Genomic DNA, 27,207 nt, shown 5'->3' on the forward strand with positions numbered 1-27,207 from the left:
TAAACATTAATCCTGACAAGTTCTTGAATGAAACTATTAATTAACTCTTTCTTTCAAAAATGTTTGTCAAGGGAACTGGACATTGTCGGGCCCGCCAAGTTTTCCGTCTGCCTCAGGCAAGGATTATCACTCCGTTGAGTGAGCCAGTAAACAAGATTTGCATCTGGAGGCTGGAGATTGCCATTTCCTGGTCAAAATAACTTTGGCGACTGTCTTGCTGAGCTAGACGTTCAGTGGCCAAGGCACACAAAAGATCAAAACCGTATTCAGTGTTAGTTCTCCATCCCCCAAGATTGCTGAGGCAAAGTCGGGGTGCTTCTTTGAATATGCATTCGACTCTGTAGCCTGCCTAGGTCAGCTTGCCTTGTCTTCCCCCCTGAAGACTATATAAAGAACAGTTCTTTGAATAAACGCTCTCTTTCGCCTGATCGGAGAACCGTGAGTTCTGTCTTTACTCTCTGCGTCTCCCTCTCCTGCCCCGTTTCTCTCCCTCCCTCAGGAGAAGGACCCGCGACAATTCTCCGCCCTGCCAGTCCGGGCGGGACGAAACAGGTACCGCGGATCGCCGGGACGAGCAGCCCCCGGCCATCGGGTTACAATTGGCGCCTCAACGCGGGGCTCAGTAAAGTAACGCGAAAAGTAACGCGACCCTGAGCGCGGGTTACGACAGGGCATAGAGTGGGAAATGGGCATGGCCTCTCCACTCACAGGGCAGGCCCCTTTATTCAAAGTCTTTTGGAGTAGATCTTTTAGGCTTTTGGAGTGGAGAAGTCAAAAGATGGAAAAGATTTTGCAGAAGCGAGGCTTTAATCCCAGTTCCACCACTTGCTAAATATTAGGCAAATTAATTAACCTCTCGAATCTTTAATTTCTCCCTTTACAAAATGAGTTTAATACCAGTTATTTCACAGAGTTACTTCAAGGGTAATATGTTAAAATACATTCAGTACCTAGTATAAAAGTGGGAACATTACTAAATATTCCCAATATTCACAAATTCAGGGCCTGGCACATAGAATTCATTCAATATTCACTGAATGAATAATCCACCCTGAGACAAAAAATTTTAAATGCCATTTCCAAAGGAAGTGCATCAAAGAGAAAATACATATAGTATTTTAATGCAATTATTATTCCAAATATGGGTAATGAGCACCTTTTACTTAGTTTTATACTCTTTAATTTGGACTTTCATTCATGCTTTAAAATATGTACCTTAAAGCACATAAGCATATAATCTAATAGTGTACAAGGGGAATTAAAAGTTAATTTTTAAAACTTCATGCTAATCCAAACTGCATACCATTGGTACCTAAAGCAAAATATGGTATACAATTTAACTAACAAATAATAAATAAAATGGCTTGTTCCAGAAGTTCGGGCACTCACTACAAAACAAAACAAAGTTAATTTATCAATTATCACCATGACACTCTAGGTTACTGAAACAAGCACTCACGGGTACAAAAAACAAGATGGCTTATTTTAGACTCTCAGTATTATTTTTAAACTATAATAATGTTTTGAAGTGTGGCTTCAAGCAAACATTTTTAGTTAATCAGAGTAAAACCATTTTATAGATGCTAACTAATTATTTACCTGTTTGAGTCCTTCATCAGTAAGTTTGTCCTGGTTGCCTACATGAACTTTCTGAAGTAAAGGACAGTGAGAGGCAACCGCAATAATAGAAGTGTCAGAAAGCTGTTTACACCTGTAGGCTGTATACCTAAGAAGTCCAGGACACTTAAATGCTAGAACACATACGCCAGTATCAGACATACTGCGACAATCAGAAATGTTGATTTCAATTATATTCTGACTTCTTGATGCAATTTTTTCCAATAATTCATCAGTGACCTAGAAGGAAAAAAAAGGATTAAGTTTAAATTTTTGCTAGAAGTAGAAACTTACTTTCTATTCTTTAAATTTTGCTCTAATAAACAACAATGAGATTATAGCATGAAAATCACAATTAAAAGAAAACCTTCTTATTGAATATTAAAGCATAACAAGAACTGTGGTATAATATAAAATCCATACTTAGTCTTTGTTTCCAGTTCCTGGAACAAAGCCTCTACTACTCTTGTAATTTCCTGATTGATAGGAGTATCTTTTGTTATTCATAACGAGCCCCTCTGACCACACCTGAGTTTATACTAATGAAATAACTTAAGTTGGGGCCCCTAGATGATACCTTCAGGATCACCAGACCCTGAAGGGATTGGTCACCAGAAAAACCAAATGCCTTGTGATTATAAAGTAGTAACTGTCAGCCTCAACCCCTGAGTTCCTGGGAGGGTTCAGGAGCTACACACTAAATTAGAAAAACTTTCAAACAATGAAATTTAAAGAGCTTCTAGGTTGGTGAACACCTTAAAGAGCTGGGAAGGAGACAGGCTCACAGACTCTATAGAAGTTCCACATCTTCTCCATCCGTACTTTGTCCTAGACATCTTTTCCATTTGCCCAGTCCCGAGTTGTATCCTTTATAATAAACCAGTAAAAGTAAGTATTTTCCTGAGTTCTATACGTCAATTTAGCAAATTATCAAGCCTGAGGCAAGAGTAGAGGGAATTCTTGACTTCACACCCGGTCAGTGAGAACTACAGGTGACTTCCGGGACTTGAGAGGCATATGAAGTGGGGAGAGTCTTATAGGACTAAATCCCATAACCAGTGAGGTCTGCATTAACCCCAGGAGCTAGTGTCATAATTGCCCTGAATTGTTAGATAACCAGTGATTATCAGAGAATTTGTTAGAATGAAGAAAACTCCACACATCTGGTATCAGAAATGCCATGGAAAAATACCAAGCAAGATGATAGGTGTTAGTTTTCATTAAAAGCCTAAAGATGTATCCTTATCAGGAAAGTTACTTTAACTTTCAAAGTTAAACTTCAAAAAAGCTTGGAAAACTCCACACAAAATTATATTGAGATTTTAAATGTTTCGTTCTCTATTGTTAACCCAGCAAACAGTGTGTATCTGTCATCACACTATATGAATTGTAACTTATTATACCTAGTATTAGATGATCCCTACCACAAAATATAAATTTTAATTTTATTACTACTATGTTTTTCTATTTAAAAATGTTATTTTTTTAATGTGTGCTTATTTTTGAGAGAGACAGAGATAGAGTGCACATGGAGGAGGGGCAGACAGAGAGAGAGAGAGACAGAATCTGAAACAGGCTCCAGGCTCTGAGCTGTCAGCACATGGCCCAATGTGAGACTCGAACTCGGGAATGATGAGATCATGACCTGAATGGGTCAGACGCTAAACCAAATGAGACACCAGGTGCCCCTATTTAAAAAAAAATTTTTTTAACATTTATTCATTTTTGAGAAACAAAGAGAGATACAGTGTGAGTGGGGGAGGGGCAGAGAGAGAGAGGTAGACACAGAATCTAAAGGAGGCTCCAGGCTCTGAGTATCAGTATACAGCCTGACACAGAGCTCAAACTCAGAAATGGGAAAATCATGACCTGAGTTAAAGTCAGACACTTAACCAACTGAGCCACCCAGGTGCCCCTTTAGTACTTCTATCAAAATACTACCTCATAGATAATTAATTTGTAGCTTAGAAAATGTATCATTTTGTTTGTGAACACATCAAAGATTACATACAAATGTCCATATGAAATAACTTTTATCAAGAAAACTCAAAGCTAGGGGTGCCTTAGGTGTCCGACTTCGGCTCAGGTCATAATCTCAGAGTTCATGAGTTCAGGCTATGCACTGGGCTCTGTGCTGACAGCTGAGAGTCTAAAACCTTCAGATTTTGTGTCCTCGCTCTCTCAGTCTCTCCCCTGCCCACACTCTGTCTCCCTCTCTCAAAAATTAAACTAAAAAACATTAAACAAAAGGTTTTTTTTACTTAAAAAATACATCAAAGCTAAGTATAAGTAACCTTAAAATTCATGTGGTAAAAAATTCACATGGCCATGTGAATTTTAAACATAGTTTTTAAAAAATAACCTCTACATATTCTATACCCAATCATGAAATGAATAAGTCACAGGGATGAAAGGTACAGCATCGGGAGTATAGTCAATGGTATGGTAATAGCCCTGTATTGTGACAGATGGTACCTACACTTGTGATGAGCATAGCATTACGTACAGAATTGTCAAATCACTGTGTTGTACACCTGTAAAAGTATACTTCAATAAAAAATAAGTAAAAATACATAAAAAAGAAAACAGAGTTAATATTATTCAAGTCCCTTGAGTACAAATAATGGTGAAAGAAAATGCACATGATGAAATTTAGAACAGAAATAAAGAAATGGAGTACTGACAAGCACTAAAAGTAAGAGACAAGATTGAAACTACCTATACACTCCTTGGAAAAAGCATAAATACAGACAGTTACCTTCAAAGTTAAAACTCTGATATACCTCTCTTTTTTTTTGTTTTCTTTTTTCATCTCCAGACTTAACTACCAGTAGAGGGGGAAAGCTCTTCTTAGTCTGAGTTTCTAACAAATAGCTCAGATATCCAAAAGTAGTGAAGTCAAATCAAAACCACACTGAAATACCACCTGACACCAGTCAGAGTGGCTAAAATGAACAAATCAAGAGACTATAGATGCTGGCAAGGGTGTGGAGAGACGGGCACCCTCCTACACTGTTGGTGGGAATGTAAACTGGGTGCAGCCGCTGTGGAAAACAGTGTGGAGGTCCCTCAAAAAACTATCCATAGAGTTCCCTTATGACTCAGCAATAGCACTGCTAGGGATTTACCCAAGGGATACAGAAGTGCTGATGCACAGGAGCACATGTACCCCAATGTTCATAACAGCACTGTCAACAATAGCCAAATCATGGAAAAAGCCTAAATGTCCATCACCTGATGAGTGGATCAAGAAGATGTGATATATATATACCATGGAGTATTACACGGCAATGAGAAAGAATGAAATATGGCCATTTGTAGGAAGGTGGATGGACCTCGAGGGTGTCATGCTAAGCAAAATAAGTCAGGCAGAGAAGGATAGATACCATATGTTTACACTCATAGGTCTAACAGGAGAATAGGAGAAACCTAATGGAGGACCAGGGGGAGGGGAAGAGGGAAAGAGAGTTGGGGAGAGAGAGGGACGCAAAACTTGAGAAACTGTTGAATCCTGAAAATGAACTGAGGGCTGAAGGTGGGGGAAGAGGTGGAGGTGATAGAGGAGGGCACTTATGGGGAAGAGCACTGGGTGTTGTATGGAAACTAATTTGACAATAAACTACTTAAAAAAAAAAAAAAAGAGTACGATCAGCCCAAACCAAAAATACAAAAAACCAAAAAACAAAAGTAGTGAAGTAAAAAGCCAATGGATTATTTCACATTACTTCTTTCCACTCTACCAGCCACAACCAACTAAATATTCACCATTCTCCCTGTACACAAATTTCATAGACACAGGCAGGAAAATGAGTAATACTGTAATTATTTCAACCATTAACCAATGAGGGCGGGGGGGAAAAAACTTACACATAAATGTCCAGGAATTTGCTTATTTTGTTTAAAGTGAATGAGTTACACACACACACACAGAGCACATAAAGTACTAGTGGTGTGCTGCATGCAGTTGGCTTGTACCAACTCACAAGAGCCTCTTTCCAAACAGTGACATCACTGCATTCAGCAATATCACACTGGTAGGCTGAAACAGGCCAGGTGGGAGTATTTGCACCATAAAAAGTAGCAAATACTACAAATCACAGCTCCCTATTTGTTTTTGAAAGGAGGTGTTAAACATGTGCCAGCACATCACTACCTAACAATATCATGGAAAGAGTTAGAGCAGATTCAGTACTCCAATAAAATCTTATTTTTAATGGATATATTTATGCATTTCTAACACCAAGTTCGAAGAACCAAGACCAAGTCCAAAAGAATAAAACAACAAGTTCAACAAATTGTTTGCAATAAGCACTATTAACTCTATCTTTTTTCCTAATTTATGTCACCATATGAACACATTGGGCAGGCAGGCAGGCAATAAGCAGGATTAGAAAACTAATCAAAAAGAAAATAAAAACAAGTTATCTTAGCCAAATTTGCTTCTATGTATTGATCTATAACAATAGTATAAGAATGCTCAAACTATTGGGATGCCTGGGTGGCTTGGTCAGTTAAGCGTCTGACTCTGTTTCAACTCAGGTCGTGATCTTATGTTTCATAGGACTGAGCCCCACATTGGGCTCTGCACAGACAGTGCAGAGCCTGCTTGGGATTCTCTCTCTTTTTCTCTCTCTGCCTCTCCCCCACTCACACGTGCATGCGTGCACACACACACCCACACCCACACACACTCACACTCCTTTACTCAAAATAAACAAAAAAAATTTTTTAACTAAAAAAATAAAGAATACTTATATTGTTCACCTATGACAACAGTGTAATGCTACTATAATTCATAGTATAATTAAAAGGGATAATAATAGTATTGACTCATAACATTGTTAGAAGGTTCAAACGCTTTAGTATTGTGTAAAGCCCAGGGAACAGTATGTGGCATATCAGCAGTACTATATAACATATGCCATCATTTTCTATTATTTAACTAAAATTCATGATATAATTCCTCCAAAAAGGGGGGGGGGGGCGCGGAAGCTTAATAACTTTCTTTAAAGGTAATGAAGAAAGGGAGAAGACAAAGAGAACTTAGACAAAAAGGTTTAAGAAGCAACCCAAAATTACCAATCCATATTAAATAACTTCTTCACCACAAGAACCTAGTGGTAACATGAATTCACACAAAAAATTACTATAGCATGGAATTATAAATTACAGTCATTTCAACTATCTTGAAAAACTCCAACATGAGGAAATGATTTCTGAAGAGGAATAAAGATATTTTTTGAGTAGGCCAAAGTGTTTCTTAGAATTAAATTCCATACCTGCTGACGACTACTAAGATCCAGCTGCTTCCAAAACTGGAAATCTAAACAAAGGTCACGCCAGTACTTGCAAACCAATGAAGCAGAAAGGCAACGCTCGTCCAGGGATAAATTGGAAAATATCTGTAAATAAAAAAGGAACCATATAATATGTGCTAAATACTTTAAAAGTATAGGAACAGGTTTTTATTAGTTAGAAAAAATTAACTTCTAAAGCAGAAAACTATCTTGAATACAAATTGCGATTATTAGAAAAGTCATTGTTAGGGAAAGCCCTAAAGAAGGTATGAGGGTTAAGAATGTGTGCTAAGGGGTGCCTGGGTGGCTCAGTCGGTTAAGCCTCCGACTTCGGCTCAGGTCAGATCTCACGTTCATGGATTCGAGCCCCACGTCAGGCTCTGTGCTGACAGCTAGCTCAGAGTCTGGAGCCTGCTTCTGGTTCTGTGTCTCCGTCTCTCTCTGTCCCTCCCCCCTCATGCTCTGTCTCTATCAAAAATAAATAAAACATTAAAAAAATTAAAAAAAAAAGAATGTGTGCTAATATTTACCTTCTATGTAAAAAGCGTGGGTGCAAGAGTAGGGAGATATCAGAGAAAATGTGTGTGTATGTGTCAGTATTTAAAAAAATGATGGTAAGGAGAAGCCAAAAACTAATAAAACTGCTTACCATTAGAGAAAGGGAGAAAAAAGTAGGAAGGGAAAAAGGTGAAAGTGAGACTACTTTAAAGGTACCTAGTTTTACAGTTTTGAGCTTGCAACCAGATAAACTTTTATGTAATTTTTTACAAGAATAAAGAAAACAAGTCATAAGAAAGACATTTTACTTCTATGATATTTTTCCAGAAATTCATGACCCCAATCAAATCCTGAGAAAAATATTATACATACCAACTATGGGACCTCCTACCAAAAACGTGATAAAAACTCCTCAAAAATTTAAGGTAAAAAAAAAAAACAAAACGTAAAGACTGAGAAACTATAACAGACCAGAGAATGAAGAGAAATGACAACCACTGCAATCCCGAACTGGAGAAAGAACATCAACAGAAAAACTACACTAATGTTGATTTCACAGTTTTGGTAACTGTACCATGGTAATGTAAGATAATCAAATTAGGGGAAACTGAAAATAGTTGAGGAATAAATGGGAACTCTACCATCTTCGCAATTTTTCTAAGACTATTCCAAAATAAAAGGCTTTTTTTTTTATGTTTTTATTTTTTAGAGACAGAGAGACAGCACAAGCAGGGCAGGGTCAGAGAGAGAGAGGGAGACACAGAATCCGAAGCAGACTCCAGGCTCTGAGCTAGCTGTCAGCACAGAGTCCGATGCAGGGCTCGAACCCACGAACTGTGAGATCATGACCTGAGCCAAAGCCAGAAGCTGGACGCTTAACTGACTGAGCCACCCAAGTGCCCCAAAAGACTATACTTTTAAGAGAGTTTTAAAAAGTTAAAATCACAAAAAAATGGCTAGGCGAAGTGTTAGAAAAATCATTGCTAGGGAGAGTCCTAAAGAGGGTATGAGAGTTAAAAAGGTGTGCTGATATTACCTTCTAGGTAAAAAAAAACAAAGAGTGAGATCAGGGGGATACTAAAGAGAGAAAATGTGAGTGTGTTGGCTAGTATTAAAATTTTTACAATTAAGGTATGTGTCAACAAATACAATGTGTGGACCATATTGGGATCCTGAATTGAGCCAACTAGAAGATTCTTCTGACACAATCAGATAAAACTGAACATAAAATAGATATTAGAAATCAGCCAATTATTCTTCACTTTTTAAGTTTTTAAGATTATGTTACAGTTAGAGTCATACTGCAGTTATGTTTTATGAAGCTATTATGCATTTTAGCTATATACTTTAGAGTTTGTAAATAAAGTGATTTCTAGAATTTGCTTTCAGATACTTTATCAGAAACAAAAAAAGTTGCTGTAAAATAAAACAAGGAAGGCAGAAGACTAAAAACTATTAAAACTGGTTAAAGACACATGGCAGAGGGCAAGCACATTATAATATTTTTCACTTTGGTTTGTATATGAGAATTTCCATAAAATGTATGAAACATATATGAAAATTTTCCATGAAAATTTCCATGTGCTCTAACACTGAATTGTCTTATGCCTGGTTTAAATCATGGCTCCACCACTTATTATCTATGTAATCTTGCGCAAATTACCCTCTCTGTACCTCAATTTCTTTATCTTTAAAATGGGAATGATAGGGATGCCTGGGAGGCTCAGTTCGTTGGGTGTCTGACTTCATCTCAGGTCATAATCTCACCATTCGTGACTTTGAGCTCCACATTGGGCTCTCTGCTGTCAGCATGGAGCTCACTTCAGATCCTCTGTCCCCCTCCCTTGCTCTCACGCTCTCTCAAAAATAAATAAACATTAAAATAATAACAATCATAAAATAAAAATGGGGATAATATAGTATTGACCTTACAGAGATATTGTGAGGACTAAAGCAGTTTAAATAAAGTTTTAGAAACAGTGTCTGGAACAGAGTAAATAGTATATAAATGATTCCAATCATAACTATGACCTAAAATGGTAAACCTCTGTGCAGTCAAAAGTTGTAGACATCTCAGCTAGAATCTCTACTATATTTAAATCTTAAGCCATGGGAAAATAACTACATTTCCTTCACCACTACCACTCTTCTTCGAAGGGTCTAGTGAGAAATAAAAAGTATGTGTAAGAATCACCAGCAAAGATGACATTAAGACCACTACAGCCTCTCATTCCCACTCATGACAACTACAACCTCTGGACAACACGCTAAAAGCAATTAACTCAGGATTCTAAAAGGTTAGTAAACAGGGGCACCTGGCTGGCTCAGTCAATAAAGCTCAGGACTCTGGATCTTGGGGTTGTGAGTTTGAGCCCCACCTCAGGCATAGAGATTACTTAAAAATAAAAATCTTTGTAAAAAGTTTTTAAACATTAAAAATAAATAAAAGGTTGAGTGCCTGGATGGTTCAGATGGTTAAGCATCTGACTTCTGATTTCAGCTGTGTTGTGATATCACAATTAGGGAGACTGAGCTCTGAGTCCAGCTCTGCACTGGTATCACAAGGCCTGTTTGGAATTCTCCCTCCTTCTCTCTGCCCCACCCCATGCTTTCTCTCAACATTAAATAAATAAACATTAATAACAAATGGATTGGGGAAGTGAGCCAAAACTTAAAGAATGGCTAATAATAGGAATGAGTTTCTTGGGGTTTTTTTCTGTTTTTTCTCCCATTATGGAACAGGATGGCCCCTGTGCGTAAGTGTACATAAGACACAACTAAAACACAGAAAGAAAACCATCTCTTTTGACAGAATATGAGACAAAGAAAGTGCAAACCTTCATTGTGGGTTTTCTTTCCTTTCCCTTTTATTTTTTCCCTTTGTTGGCCAAATACACCCTTAGTTACAGAGCTGCAATGTGGCAGCTATGTAGACACCTAAGACCCTGAGTGTAAAACCATTTTTCTGGCCAGTAGAACCAGCAAATGAAACTCTGTGAACCAAAAAGTAAGGACTCCTCACTAACTTTTTTGCCAGAAGGCAATGAAATGACCTATTTAAAGTGCTGGAAAAAAAAGTGTTAAGCAAGAACTCTATGTATCTGGCAAAATAATTCTTCAAAAATAATGGAGAAATTAAAATATTTCCAGATAAACCAAAACTGAGGGAGTATGACACTAGCAGACCTGACTGTAAGAAATGCCAGAGGGCATTCTTCAGACTGAAATGAAAGAGCATGAGCCAGTAGCTTGAAACCACATGCAGAAATAAAAAACACCAGTAAAGACAGGTATTTATTTAGGTTAATATAAAAATTAGAATTAATGTATTTTGGGCTTGTACCCTTCCTTTTATTTTGTACATGACTGAAAAGACAACTACGAGGGCTCTTGGGTGGCTCAGTTGGTTCAGCATCCCACTTCAGCTCCGGCTATGGTCTCCTGGTTCATAAATTCAAGCCCCATATCAAGTGAGCTCGAGTCCCCCTTCAAGATACTCTCTCTCTCCTCTCTCTCTGCCCTTTGTTAGATTCTCTCCCTCTCTCCCTCTCTCTCTCCTCTGTCCCTCATGGGGATTCTCTCTGTCTCTCTCTCTGCCGCTCATTCACTCATGCTCTCTCTCAAAAATAAAAAATTAAAATTAAAACTATTATTAAAATAATAATTATAAATCTATGTTGCTAGGCATAAAACACATAAAAGTATAACTTATGACAATAAGTACAAAAATATAAAAACAAGTTTTTATATTTCATTGAAACCACATTAGTATTTGTAGTTTAAATGTCTAACAATAAGTTTTTTTCAAATTTTTACTTAAATTCTCGTCAGTTAACATACAGTGTAATATGGTCTCAGGAGTAGAATTTAATGATTCTCCATTTACATATAACACTCAGGGCTCAACACAAGAGCCCTCCTTAATGTTCCTCACCCATTTAGTCCATTCCCCACCAAGTTCCCTCCATCTACCCTCAGTTTGTTCTCTTAATTAAGAGTCTCTTATGGTTTCTCTCTCTTCTCCCCTTTCTCATATGTTCATCTGTTTTGTTTCTTATATTCCACATATGAGTGAAATCATATGGTATTTGTCTTTCTCTCACTGATTTATTTCACTTAGCACAATACACTCCAGTTCCACACACGTCATTGCAAATGGCAATGATTTCATTCTTTTTGATGGTTGAGTAATATTTCTGTGTGTGTGTGTGTGTGTGTGTGTGTGTGTGTGTGTGTGTGTGTGTGTATCACATCCTCTTTATCCATTCATCAGTCAATGGACATTTGGGCTCTTTCCATAGTTTGGTGACAATAAGATTTTTTGATTGTAGTATTTCTAACATTAAGCTTTTGATTACCATGACATCCATTTCAAAAAACATTTATCTTAAATAAACATATTGCCGGCTGTATGACACAACTACTAGAAAAACAACCACATAAGAAACAAGGCTGCCACCACCCATGAATCTCTCTCTTTCCGAAAACCCCAGGTAACCTAGATAACTGACTGCATGAGTAGCCCTGGTTTCTCCCTTCTCAGATCCTAATTCCTGCCTTTCTGCTTTAAATTATCCAAGAGTGAACCAGAAAAATCCTAGACACTCCACAACTTGACCCTAATAAAGGCAGAGCCCCAAGTCTGCTTTCTCTTTCTGTCTACCCTTAACCTGGCTAGATGGCCCTTGGGAGGCTATTTATATCATAATAAGAACCAAAAGGCCTGGCCCAGCAATAAATAGAGGCCCTGGTTGGTGAAATGTCTGTAGAGCATGCCATGAGTAATATGTGCCTGAGCAAACACTGTAGGCATTTCTCACATAATGTACCACCATCAACAGGTTCAACACCAACAAAACGGTATTAATTCAGACTACATTGTTATAAATTATGGTACTATACTTATATCCACCAGAGCAAATATTCAGGAACTGAATATACACAGAAGAAATGAGAAAGTAATCAAAATAGTACACTTAAAAAATCTAATAAGAAGAGCAATGGAGGAACTGATGAAGAATAAGTATAAGACAGAGAAAACATAAGAAAACAGCAGAAATCTTCCCTATTGGTAATTACACCAAATATAAAAACATTAAACTCTTGTCCAACTCAGAAACAGAGAATGAAAGAATGGAACAAAAAAATTGTCAAGGGGCGCCCAGGTGGCTAAGTTGGTTGAGCTTCTGACTTCAACTGAAGTCAAAATCTCACCATTCATGGGTTCAAGCCCCACATAGTTCTCTGTGCTGACAGCTCAGAGCCTGGAGCCTGCTTCACTTTGTGTCTCTTTCTCTCTGTCCCTCCCCTGTTTCCCTGTGTCTCTATCTCAAAAATAAGCAAACATTAAATAATAATAATAATATTAAAAATAATAAAGATGATATTACATACTCACTTTAGATTCCAGGACATAAACAGATTAAAAGGGTAGAAAAGCTTATTCTATTCAAATAGTAACCAAAAGAGAACTGTAGTGTCCCCATTAATGTCAGACAAAATAGACTTTAAGACAAAAACTGTTACAAGAAACCAAAAAACTATACAGAATGATAAAAGTTAATCCACTAAAAAGACATAACAACTATATATGTACACATAATAACAGAAGTCCAAAATAGATGATTCAAAACCAGACAGAGTTGAAGGGAAAAATAAAGTTCTCCAAGAGAGACTTCAACACCCCATTTTAATAACAGATAAAACAACCAGACAGACAATAAATGAAGAAATTAAAAATCTGAACACTTAAACCAACTAGGCCGAAAAGATATTTATACAATACTCCACCCAACAGCAGAATACACATTCTTCTCAAGTGCACATGGATAAACCATATGTTAGCCACAAATCAAGTCTCATTAAATTTTAAAAGACTTAAATCATACAAAATATCTTTTCTGACCAAAATGGAATGACATTAGAAATCAGTAACAAAAGAAAATATGGAAATATGTGGAAATTACATAACACATTTGAAAACCATCAATTTGGAAAAAGAAATCACAAAGAAAAATTAAAAGTATTTTAAGGGGCGCCTGGTGGTTCAGTCGGTTAAGCTTCCAACTTCGGCTCAGGTCATGATCTCACGGTTCATGGGTTCGAGCCCTGCATCGGGCTCTGTGCTGACAGGTAGCTCAGAGCCTGGAGCCTGCTGTAGATTCTGTGTCTTCCTCTCTCTCTGCCCCTCCCCTGCTCGCACTGTCTCTGTCTCTCCAAAATAAATTTAAAAACCATTAAAAATGCATTAAAAAAAGTATTTTAAGATAAATGGAAAACAAAATACAACATCCCAAAACTTTTTTTTTAGATTTTTTAATGTTTATTTATTTTGAGAGAGAGACAGAGAGAGTGCACATAGGGGGGAGGCAGAGAGAGGAAAAGAGAGGGAGAGAGAGAATCCCAAGCAGGCTCTGCACTTGACATGGGTCTCAATCTCTGGGTCTCAATCTCATGAACCAGTAGGACACTTAGCCTAATGAGCTACCCAGTCACCCTTAAAGACTTTATTTTTAAGTAATCTCTCCACCCAACACAGGACTGGAACTTACAACCTCAAGATCAAGAGTCTCATGCTCTACTGACTGAGCCAACAAGGTGCCCCCAACATTCCCCAGTTTATCGAATATGGCTGTAAATCACTATATTAAAAAGAATAAAGATCTCAAACCAATAACCTAACCTTCTACCTTGTAGAACTACAAAAGGAAAAGGAAACTAAATACATCCCAAGTAGAAGGAAGAAAATACAAATCAGAGCAAATGTAAATGAAAAATAAACTAGAATAACAATACAGAGAAACAAAGAAAACATAAGTTCATTCTTTGGAAAGATCAACCAAATTAACCAACATTTGGCAGATTAAAAAGAGAGAACACTCAAGTTACGAAAATGTGAATGAAAATAGAGGTATCAGGGTACCTGGGTGGCTCAGTTAAGCGTCAGGCTTGGGTTCAGGTCATGATATGGAGGTTCGTGAAATCGAGCCTCACTTGTGCTCTCTGCTGTCAGAACGGAACCCACCTCAGAGCTTCTGGCCCTCTCTATCTCTTTGTTCCTCCTCTGCTTGCTCTTGCATGCTCTCTCTCACTCTCTGTCTCAAAAATAAACATTAAAAAAAATAGAGACATCATTGCCAACCTTACAGAAACAGAATTATAGACTACTATGGCAACTAAACAACCTAGGTGAAATGGACAAATTCCTAGACGCATCCAAACTCAAAAAAAAAAAAAAGAAAACTGACTCAAGAAGAAAGAGAAAATCTGAAGAAAAAGAAAGAAGATTGAATCAGTAATCAAAAAACCTTCCAACAAAGAAAAGCCAAGGAACAGAGGTTATAATGAGTGATACATTTGAAGAACTAATACTAATCCTTATATGCTTCCAAACTGGAGGATGAGGGAACATTTCCTAACTCATTCTATGTGATCAGATACCAAAGCCAAAGAAAGACATTACAAGAAAACTACAGACCAATATCCTTTATGAAAACAGATGCAAAAATCTTCAATAATATATTAGCAAACTGAAACAAGTACATATTAAAAGTATTTATACACCACAGCCAAGTAGGATTTATCACAGGAATGCAAAAGTGATCCAAAATGTAAAAAATAAATCTATTTAATGCATATTATTAAAATGAAGGGGGGAGGTGCTATATCAAATTTTTATTTTTATTATCTATGAATTCAACCCCTCTCCCCCAGATCAAGAAGGCAGATCCAACAATAGTATTTTTGATGGTTTACATTCCTTTTTGAATACACAGATTTCTATCTGTTTCATTGCTTTTCAAACTAAAATACAATCGTTTTAATTTTTTTTATGTTTGTTTATTTTTGAGAGACAGAGCAGGAGCAGGAGAGGGACAGAGAGAGGAAGCAGGAGACACAGAATCTGAAGCAGGCTCAAGGCTCTGAGCTGTCAGCACAGAGCCCAATAGGGGCTCAAACTCACAAACGGTGAGCTGAAGTTGGACACTTAACCAACTGAGCCACCCAGGCATACTTATAAGTCATATGACCTAATACACACCCAGAATTTCTTTTTTAATTTTAACTTCCCAAGCCTTAAACTTGGGATCTATGTCCCTTGCAGTGTAAATGTCTCTGCTCAGGTTTTAATACTTATCTATTATTTTTACTCTGGCTTCATAAGGAGATTACCCTATATCTACATAAGTTAGTTTTCAGCTAGTTATCTGGGCAAAGGTATGCTCACACATGTCAAACCTGCTCTTCTATCTGTGTATGACTTGGCCAGTTCTCAAGTCTGCCTTGGCCCCTGCTTTCTGCTAGACACTTTCAGATATCCCCAGCACATGTGCATAGTTTCACCAGGGATATATGGAGAGCTTTTCCCCTTATGGTATTCTCAATTCCAATGTCTGCCCATTAAAAACCTGGCTGGTCCCTCCCCCCATCCCAATTAGCAACACAATCTCACATTTGCAAATATGTGCGTTTTCCCTGCTTCTCATCAAGTTCATCTCTTTAAGTTGACAAATACATGTTTATACTTGTTGCCACAAACCAACAGGGCCACAGGTTTCCCAAACTTTAGTTCTTGCCACAGGAATTAGAGAGGAGGGCACACAGTAGGGGTCCTCATCCAAGAATGCTGTAGATATCAACCATTCTTGAAAGCTCTAGCTGTTTTTCTATAAATAAATGCTTCTCAATTTTTGCCTGAGCCCAAAGAGTTTCGGACAATTTTGCCTAGTTTTACTTTACTTTTGTGGAGAGAATACACCAAACTCTTCATGCAGTAATTGCTGGAAGTCCCTCTCTTGTGGGTGTTTTAAAAAAAATTTTTATTGTTTATTTTTGAGAGAGACAGAGTAGGGGAGGGATAGAAAGAGAAGGAGACACAGAATCTGAAGCAGGCTCCAGGCTCTGAGCTGTCAGCACAAAGCCCAATGTGGGGCTCCAACTCATAAACCATGAGATCATGCCCTGGGCTGAAGGCAGCCACTTAGCCAACTGAGCCACCCAGACACTCCTCTTATGGATGTTTTTATGCTCACCTTCCCCATTTTTTAAAATGAGAAAATAAAGATTCAGGGAAAGTAGATCACTGTTTAAGGTTAAAGAACTATGTCATTTTAAAGGAGTAATTTGTCCCTTATCAAGTAGAAGATACATGTAACATGGTCAGTGGGACCAAGAAGCACAAAGTATGTCTGACTTTGGGGGTGCCTAGGTGATTCAGCTGGTTAAGCATCTGACCTTGATTTCTGCTCAGGTCATGATCTCATGGTTCATGAGTTCAAGTCTCATATAAAGCTTTGTGCTGACAGTGCAGACCCTGCCTGGGATTCTCTCTCTCCCTCTCTCTCCCTCTCTCCCTCTCCCTCTCTCTCCCTCTCCCTCTCTCTACCTTCCCCTGGCCCCATTTGCCTGCCACAGCCCACCCCTGCATGCTCTTTCTCAAAATAAATAAACTTTAGAAAAATAAATAAATAAATAAATAAAATATCTCTCACTTTGGTTTCTCTTTTGTAAAAGTAAGATGATTGTTTTAATCCACGGATAACTAACTAAATCTAAGTGGATCTACATGAGTCTTAGTTATCCAGCTGTAAAGAAATTTAATATCTTTTAATATTTTATCAATCCCTCACCTGAAAGTAGGTGAAGGGTAGATAAAACCGGTACAAGCCAACACAGATAATAAAAAATCCAAAATACTAAGCTGATAATAATGCATACTTAATAGATCTCTGCATATTGTTTGTGATAGGCAAGCTGCAATAATGGCCCCCAGTGAGCTCACCTCCTGATATTTACACCAGTGTGATCCTCTCCTTGAGTGTGAACTGGATTTAATGACTCACTTATAAAGAACAGAGTATGGCAGAAGTGACAGGATGTTACTTCCAAGACAAAGTTAAAAAAATAATTCCTTCCATTTTGGGGTGTTGTTAGATCTACTGCTCTGGGAGAAGTGGGCTGCCATGTTGCTTTAGCTCTATGGAGAAGCCACAGGATATGGCAAGGAACTTAAGCATCTCACCAACAGCCAGTGAGGACCTGAGGCCTGCCCAGAATTTCACAAATAAGCTTAGACAGAAATTCTTGAGCCTTGCTGAGCAGCTCCAGCCAACACTTTGATTACAGCCTCATACAAGACCCTTGATCAAAGGGACTCATCTAAGTTTCACAGGGATTATTATCCCACAGAAAATATGAAATAATAAATATCTGTGGTTTTAAACTCATAAGTTTTGGGATAATCTGTTACATAAAAATAATTAAAACAATGTTTAAGTATTCCTGTTCTTCTTTCTGTCATTAAAATGCTCTATCTCCTATATCTTGACTCCTCAAAAAGTAACTTCTCCCCCAAATTATCATAACTCATTTAACCAACATTTGTGCATATGTACTTGGGTTTCTGTGAGTGACATTAAAATATGAGATGCATTCACTGGCTTTAAGATTATATACTCAAAAGCCTTTCTGAATTCTTTGAATAAATATGAGATGCATTCACTGGCTTTAAGATTATATACACAAAGGCATTTCTGAATTATCTTTGAATAATTTGAGATTTAAGAGATGGAGTATTTCGAAGGTTGCTTTAAACAAAGAGAACAGAGATCTGTAAAGGACTGACCTGGAACAACATTTTTGTTCAATAAAGGAAACTACAAAGGGAAAAAATGGCATCGAAAAAAAACTGAGATGTCACTTGCATCAAGCCAGGAAATTGCTTACTTTACCACAGGCCTATTAGCAATAGCTTGAACATGACAGAAATCCAAAACAAGGAGGTGTAGGTATTCTAAGGATGTAGAAGATCCAGGGATCTATCATCTTGTACCTTGTTGCTCTGCTCTCACTGCCTTCACCTACAGAGTGGATAATGGCCTACTCTTATAATCCAGGTGGTCTAACCCTGAAAAAGGGAAGAGGAAGCAATGGACAAGCAGCTACTTTTATGGTATGACTATGAAGTAGTACACAGTACTTCCACTGATCCTACTACCTACCATTTAGTCACATAGCTACATGTATCTACAAGAAGGGCTGAAAACAGCCTCTAATTAGCTGATCATGTGCCAAGCCAGACCATGGTAGATTCTGTTACTAAGAAGAATTTGAGGGGAATGGACACTGGAAAATAGCAGTGACTTCTAGTCAGGACCTGGGTTGAAAACAATAGTCTTGATCTTTCATGGTGAATCTGGAAAACACAACTAAAATATGAATTACCAGAAAAATTACCAGTCATATTACAGATATAATCTGAACTAATCACCACTAGGTGACAGTCAAATATTTCTGATCCTTGAAAGATTCTATTTTTAAAGGAGCCTGGGTGGCTCAATTGGTTAAGCATCGGACTTCAGCTCAGGTCATGATCTCACAGTTGGTCGGTGTGAGCCCCAAGTTGGGCTCTGTGCTGACCTTTAGATTCTGTGTCTCCCTCTCATCTCTGCCCCTCATTCTCCCACTCCCCCCTCTCTAAAATAAATAAATACTAAAAATTGTTTTGAAAGGAAGGAAGAAAGAAAAGAAAAGAGAAAAGAAAAGATCTGTTTTTGAGCAGGGCAACAGTATAAAATTTCAGAAGACACTGCAGACTGAAGAAACTTCAGAGAATGAATGCATTGCTGCTTAACACTTGGTCATACCTACCCCATATAAGCTTAAAGTACCTGAAAAATCAACCAAGCCAATACTTACATTTGGCCATTTTATTTCTTGAAAGAGAGATTTTATTTGCTACCAAATATTACTGCAAAAGTTTATGACTAGACAGGTGCCATGCAAGTTATAGAAATACTTGAAAAGACTGGGTAGCTGAGGTTGGTTAAGCATCCAACTTCAGGTCAGGTCATGATCTTGTGGTTTTCAAGTTCAGCCCCACATCAGGCTCTGTGCTGACAGCTCAGAGTCTGGAGACTGCTTCAGATTCTGTGTCTCCCTCTCTCTTTGCCCCTCCCCACTGGTTCTTGTTTTCTCTCTCTCCCTCTCTCAAAAATAAATAAACATTGAAAAAAAAAATACTTGAAAAGAAGTTTATCTGTGCAGCTATTGATTACGGAGTCCTTTTGTGTCAGGACTATGCTAGGTGTTATGAGAGATACAGTGATATTAAAGATACAATATTCTTGACTACATATTGTATGATGACATTTACATGAAATTTCTAGAAAAGGCAAAACTATATACGCAGAAAGCAGATCAGTGGCTGCCTGGAGCTAGGGGTGTGAGCAGAAATTGACTGCAAAGCAGCGTAAGGGAAGTACTTGAGGTATTCTAAAACTCGATTATAATGATGGTTGAACAACTCTATATACTTACTAAACTCAAACTGTATACTTAAAGTGGGTAAATTAAGTATCAGTAGAGCTTTCTTTAAAAAAAAAAGTCCATATGCTCTGTATTTCTGTTATTCTGTCATTCTTCTTCCCAGAACCTTTGAATTCCTATTGAGAAGACACACACATGCACACAGACATAAAAATCACATTTTAGTAGGAACTAAGCAGATAATATTCTCAAGATTCAGAAAGATTCCCTCTTTGCAATCTTCTTAAAATGAATTATTTCAACCATTTCAACTTTTCTGGTCTTTTCAATTTTTTTGCCATGTACATCATATCCTGCCTCTTAAGTATTCTACTTGTATCACCTGCCAAAAGCTTGAAAGTAACATTTATTTTTTTTAAAAATATTTTTTTGAGACAGAGCATGAGCGGGGGAGGGACCGAGACAGAGGGAGACAAGAATCTGAAGCAGACTCCAGGCTCCAAGCTGTCAGCACAGAACCTGACGCTGGGCCCAAAGTCACCAACTATGAGATAATGACCTGAGCTGACGTCAATGTTGGACGACCAGCTGACTGAGCCACTCAGGTGCCCAGAAAGTAACACTTATTAAACAGTCTCTTAAATAGAGCACGTTTTAGAAAAAGAGACACAAAACGTATTTCTGGTACTTTTCTAACTATACAGCCACATGGAAGTCACAGATTCTAAAACTATTTTCTATTCTATAATTTAAAATAATTTTTCACAATTTAATGATTAAAATTTAAGGCACAGCAAACTTATAAAATCCCAACTACCATAACAGAAAGCTATTCTATAGCAAAGTATTATGAAATTTACACAAGGGTAAGTTCTAAAGTCAGTCAAAGAATTCAATAAAGTACACAACTTTTTTTTTTTAAGTATTTTGGGAGGAAACACTATGAAATGATGTGTCCTTCTGACATGTACCTATTACCCTTTGAGCTCTTCACTGTTTTCTGGCACAAAATGTGTAGGCTTATCTTGTACTTTCTTTGTACCAGCTCTGTAATCAGCCATTTCTCCAAGAACTCGGATTCCTTTTAGTAGAGAATGATTTTTAGAAGCTAAGATGTGGATGCACACACTGTTATTGGGTATTGCTGTTCTAAGACCCTTTTGTGTGGACAGAACTAGGGAGTGTGTGTGTGTAACCAATCACTCCTCATAACTCTAGCCTCTTCCTCCACACAGATGCATTTAGCACACCACTTGACTCCAAACTGGCCAAGACTTGACAAGCATAAAATATTTAGCCAAAATTGAACAACTTTTGAGGAAATTATTCTGCTAAATTAAATGCTTCCAAATACACCTTCACTTATCTTCTCATATTCCCTAGCAATTATACGACTTGGTATTCCAAAGTTGGCACAAAAATTTGGCACAGGGTTGTCCCCTTAACAGCTACTCATTACAAGGCTCCAAAATATATAGACTTCTTAAGATAAGAAGAAAACAGTCTCACCTTTTGTGACCTGATTAAGTTCATCAAAATTACTTGGCAGTTTTCAGCAAAGAAAATCTTGAACCTGACTTCCTAACAACATTCCATTTCAGAGCTGACTAAAATAATCCATATAATTGCACAGACATACCTTCTAGAGGTTATCTGGTACTGAAGACTTAAGTCAAACATACATAAAATGCTACATATTAACTTAGTTCCTCTTACTCATTAGGAATCTAAATTCAAAGATTTACAAGGTGATATTACTTTTTTTTCCTCTGACTCTCATTTCCATTGCTTTCATCCTTATTTTCTTATCTGGAAAAAAAAAAATCAACTACATAAGCTTCCCCCAAAGCGCATTTCTCTTATAAAATTCTTCCTTGATCACTAAAGCAACTTGTTGGCAGTAAAGCTATAAAAGCAAAGATTTAATACCTACTGACACATTATCTGGGGTGTGTGCATGGTGAGGCAGTTTTCTAATGGGGGTAATAGATTTTGGATTTCTTACCTTATTTCCTTTGGAAAGAAATAGGTCTGTTGACAGAGTGCAAAACATCTAAACATAAAGCACATGAAGTCCCTAAATCTTAAATATAGATATCAAAATATGCAGTCAAAGATAGTAACTACTTACAAAAATATTTCACTGCTATCATTTGGAAAAATTGTTGCATAGTGGTTCCACAAGATAAAAATCTAATTGTTGGGGCTATGAACATTGGGGTACATGTGCTCCTATGCATCTTAGCTTATGGGCAAGTAATAAATTGTATCATGTATCTTGAATGTATCATAGATAAGCTGCTATATAATGATTGCCACTTCAGATAGCTGTGAAATTAGGTGATTAACTAGTTGGTACTTAACCTTTTAATTTCTGTATAAGTCTAATTACATGAAATAGAAGTGGGGGTTTTGATTTTTTACTTTGCTTTTCTGTTTGGAGTTTCATTGTAACTACTGTATTGTAAATGATGGAAAATAATTGCATATGTTAAAAAAATAAATTGTGTTATATTAAAAAAATAAATAGATAAATATTTAAAAATTAAAAAAATCTAATTGTTGGGGGCACCTAGCTGATTCAATCAGCAGAGCATCTGACTCTTGATCTCAGGGTCCTGAGTTCAAACCCCACATTGGGTGTGGAGCCTACTTTTTAAAAAATTATGATATCAGAAGGCAGAATTGCCTTAAGATATGAGGCAACAGGTACCAGAGACTGAAGCTACCTTATTTGATTCAAAGCAATCCACCAACCAACCAGTCAAAGATCAACTATAACAGGCTTACATACTTAACAAAAAGCTATTCCCACAGTTGACCTTTCAAGAGTCATTCCTACTTCTCAAATGGCTTGTATTTAAAGGCCACAATTCCACCCTACAGACCCAATTATAAAATTAGCCTCTGACTCATAATAGCTTAGAAGTCTTCTGGTGTAAGCTCCTCCCTGCCATCCCCAATTCAGGAATCTCGTTCATAAAATCTCTGAGAAGATTACTGAGACCCTCTTTCACAATACACTGAAAATATCTCTAGATCTGGAGACATTGAGAAGGGTTTCAGCCCAAAGTCTTCTTTTCATTATCTGAAGTGTCTTGGGGAAGCCATTTCACTTTCTCCAGGCCTGTTTTTTCAAGCAAAAGTGGGGAGCAACCAGATGATCTCAAAGATTGCTTTCGGTTCTGAAATTACATAATTATGATTTCCAGTGAAGTTCACTATTTCAAGAAAGAACTCATTCCATTTTCACACAATTCTTTTTGTTAGAAAGGACTTCCTAAATTCCAAATATATACAATCTTCAACCCTAAAATTTCACTTCTCGAAATCAATCATTTTAAAAAAATGACTCTTGGGGCACCTGGATGGCTCAGTCGGTTACGCTTCTGTCTTTGCTCAGGATATGATCTCACAGTTCATGGGTTCGAGCCCCATGGCGGGCTCTAGCTGACAGGCAGCTCAGAGCCTGGAGCCTGTCTTCAATTCTGTATCTCCCTCTCTTTCTGACCCTCCCCTGCTCACGCATCTCTCTCTCTCAAAAATTAAAAATAAAACATTTTTTAAAAATTTAAATTTAAATTTAAAAATGACTCTAAGTGCACAGAATCCATGTGTTAACATTGTAGTAGCACTAAGTTGGAAACATTCAGTAATAGAGAATACAGTACAACAGTATGAAATACTATGCAGCAGTTAAAAATAACAAAGGGGCACCTTGCTGGCACAGTCCATGGAGTATATGGCTGTTGACCTCAGGATTATGACTCTGAACCTCAGGTTGAGTTTAGAGATTACTTAAATAAACTTTAGGGGCACGTGAGTGGCTTAGTCAGCTAAGCATCTGACTCTTGGTTTTCACTCAGGTAATGATCTCACAGTTCATGAGTTCGAGCCCAATATCAAGCTTTGTGCTGACAGCATGAAGCCTGCTTAGGGTTCGTTTTCTCTCTCTCTCTCTCTCTCTCTCTCTCTCTCTCTGCCCCTATCCTGCTCACACTCTCAAAATAAATAAATCTTAAAACAGTAAGTAAACCTTTTTAAAAAAAGAAAACAACAAAAGAAATCATAAGCACTACTTACTAGTGAGGAAAGACTTCCAAACCACATTGTTAACACACACACACACAAAAAGCAGAGCATGTACAAGCTGGTGCCATGTATTTAAAAAAAAAAAAAAAAAAGGCTATGAAGGCTTACACAGGTCTTTCCACAATGATGAAATGTTCTGGATCTGCACAGTCCAGTATGGCTATTGTGACTGAGAAACTGAATTTTAAATGTGATTTTTTAAAAATAGTTTATTGTCCAATTGGTTTCCATACAACACCCAGTGCTCTTCCCCTTAAGTGCCCTCCTCCATCACCACCACCTCTTTTCCCCCCTCCCCCTTCCCCTTCTACCCTCAGTTCATTTTCAGTATTCAATAGTCTCTCAAGTTTTGCGTCCCTCTCTCTCCCCAACTCTCTTTCCCTCTTCCCCTCCCCCGGTCCTCCATTAGGTTTCTCCTGTTCTCCTGTTAGACCTGTGAGTGCAAACATATGGTATCTGTCCTTCTCTGCCTGACTTATTTTACTTACCATGACACCCTCGAGGTCCATCCACCTTCCTACAAACGGCCAGATTTCATTCTTTCTCATTGCCATGTAGTACTCCATTGTGTATATATACCACATCTATGTGATTTCATTTTTAACTACTTTAAGCTACTGTACTCTACAAAGCAGTTCTAGAACAACATCTAAACTGTTAACAGTGGTCAGTTACCTCTGAATAGGAAACTGGATGGGAAAGTAGGGGTATATTGAAGCAAACTTTTGTCTTCCTTGCATTATTTTAGTATTTTAAGACAAGTTACATAAAAATAAGATTCAAAAAGAAAATCTTGTTGATATTGAGCCAAAAATCTGCCCTATGAAGCAAAAGTGCTTCTCTTTTCCTTTTGCTTTTTGCCTGGAAAAAATTTTACCTGGAAAAAATTCCTTAAAAACCTTTAAATCATATTTCCTTACATTTCTCCCAAACTCTCCCTCCTCCACATCCCCTTTACAACTATAGTACCTTCTGATAAAAAAAGATACACCAATACAATCATAAAGGCTACTGACCCATTATTAGGGAAGAAGGGCATGCTTCCTAAGAATTTTTCCAACAGAGGTGATGGACTTGTACTTCTCGACCCAACAATTCTTCTTGTGCTGTAAAACACTGTCATAGCTCCCAAAGTCTTTTTTCTCTCCAGGCCAAACACCTCCAATCCTCACCAGAAATAAAGCCAGAACCTTTTCACCATCACATGGCTTTTATCACAAGGCTCTAAACAACTCAGGTCAGGATATAAACATTTTAGAGACTTCCTAGTGGCATGGCATAGTTGCCCACAGTATCAACCTAGACATCCTAGATACCTGTCCACTCATTTATTCATAAATATTTAATGAGAGCTAAGTAACACCAGCTACTGCACTTAAAGGAGGAAACAGAACAAGGAACAAAATCTGTGTTGACAGTCTCTGCCCCCAAAAGTCTTATCCCTAAAACTTGGAATAGATTAGTAAACACTGAAAAAACTTCAATTTCAAATCATGCCAACAGTCCAACTTCCTTGGTGCCGAATACCACTAAGACCATGAGACCCATCTTTATTCCAGTTTCTATTACGGAAATCTACCTAAAATGTCTAAATACTCAACATGACAAGGCAAATCCAATTAGCTTTCAACAGTACACACAAAAATATGGAAAAAAATGTTTTTTGCAGATATTCTATTGTAGTAAAATTTATCCTATAGAAATTTTCTTTACTAGGAGATCATGTACTTTTTTTTTTAAATTAAAATGTTCTCTACCTCCTGAAATTATGATTTGCGTAGAAAGTTACCTGGGTTTTGTTTTGGTTTGCTTTAGAACAGTCTTATTGGCCAAATAATAAGACAGTAATCAAACTTCTCTACCAAATATTTGTTGATCTTTTGTCATGACTGATTTTAAAGGACTCAAAGTTTCCTCTGCCCTAAAACGCACACCCTGAACACAGAGGAGGCAATTACTCCTCCAACAAGTACAACTCCATAAGAGTTGAATCATTACATTTTGACTCAAGAAAAAGTTAGGCCTTCCCATTCTTTTGCTATATTATTTACAAGAACATTAAAGTAAAACAAGTCTTAACAGCCAGGATTATAAATGTCCAAAAAGCCTAATCAGAAAAGTACACTGGTGGCAGTTAACATTGTAACTAAAGACAGTTACTTCAGTAACAGTAAAAGTAGCCAAATTCTTCTTATCTAGGTTATTTTTGGCTAGTCTTAAATATCACCCACACTGAAAAAGGAGGTTTATATTTATGAAGTTCCAGGAAGAAGCTGAGGAATGAGGAAAAAATAACTTGCTAGTAGTAACTTAACACTAACTTTGTCACTTAAACTTCTCACTAGAATTAACAAAGCCTAAAATTTAACCTAGTAGTTGAAAGTGAGACAAAGCTCCCACAGGACACCCACCTCTTCTCTACTCATCTATCCCCCCACAAAAAATACATTTGTCTCTACCTTCTGGCAAACTGTCTGCTTCTATAAAAGGGTTAAGATGAAGGAATGAAACAAAACATAGCATAAATCATAGGCTTTTCAAGACCAACAGGACTGAATTCCCCAGATCTGCCCTTACTTCCTGTGTGTGACCTTGGACAAGTCAAGCTCTTCAAGCCTCACTAGACTCGAAGCTCCAGAGCAAAGACCACCTCTGCCTGAGTTACTCCTGTAGGCACACGGCACCGCAGTATCAGTGTCTTCTTGTAAAACTATCTCACAGTGTTAATTGAAGGATTCAGTGAGATAGTATGTACATAAAGCTCTGGCATTGTGCCTGATCATAGTAAATGTTCAATTAAAGGTCACCGTTGACATCAACTGGTTAGCAATCAAATGGTAAAGTACTGTTTGAACACTCTCAAAAACTAATAGAGGAAATCTTTACCAGTAAATGAAAATTGCTCAATTGATAAATATCTCGCAAAATATCTACGAATAATTTCTAAATTACTGGGAATCTAGTAACGGATGAGTCCTGAATTGTTGTAACAAACCCAAACTATTAAAAAAAAACAAAACAAAACAAACACTGACGAGACTCCAAGTTTTTCTACTTCAAGGAAGAGGCCATAAGCATCTTCCCCATTGGCTTTCCAATCTCCCCTCGGACTTCGCTGGCTATCAGGGAACCCCCTCCTCCACGCTTAGGGGGAGGAGAGAGAAAACCTCCGAGGCGGGGGCCGGGGTTGGGGGAAAGCACGCATCCCTGCGCCACTCGCCCAGACCCACCTTGAGCAGGATGGATGGCGGCAGCTGGTTGATGTCTGGGGTTTCGGGGGGTGGATCTCTGTGACAGTCGCAGGGGTTTTCTGGGGGCTCCTGACAGTCCGCGTCGCCGCATTCACGCTGCTGCTGGGCGGGCGAGGGGGCGGTGCCCCCCGCTCGGACGGCGTCCCCGCCGGCCTCTGTGGGGGTACCTTCAGAAGTGGGAGAGG

General features: G+C 37.8%; 1 protein-coding gene across 1 annotated transcript in view; it reads right to left on the reverse strand.

Annotated features, from left to right (window-relative positions):
• The window catches only part of FBXL17 (F-box and leucine rich repeat protein 17), a gene marked incomplete at its 5' end in the record, with an annotated part of 472,906 nt that extends 445,701 nt beyond the window's left edge, over positions 1-27,205 (reverse strand). The window contains 3 exons of the mRNA XM_029941235.1: positions 1,600-1,857; positions 6,897-7,019; positions 27,002-27,205. Coding sequence (XP_029797095.1) covers positions 1,600-1,857; positions 6,897-7,019; positions 27,002-27,205 — 585 coding nt within the window. The remainder of the gene's footprint in view (positions 1-1,599; positions 1,858-6,896; positions 7,020-27,001) is intronic.
• Between the last annotated feature and the right edge of the window lie 2 nt (positions 27,206-27,207).

Source organism: Suricata suricatta, chromosome 6, assembly GCF_006229205.1.
Source record: "Suricata suricatta isolate VVHF042 chromosome 6, meerkat_22Aug2017_6uvM2_HiC, whole genome shotgun sequence".
NCBI lineage: Eukaryota > Metazoa > Chordata > Mammalia > Carnivora > Herpestidae > Suricata > Suricata suricatta.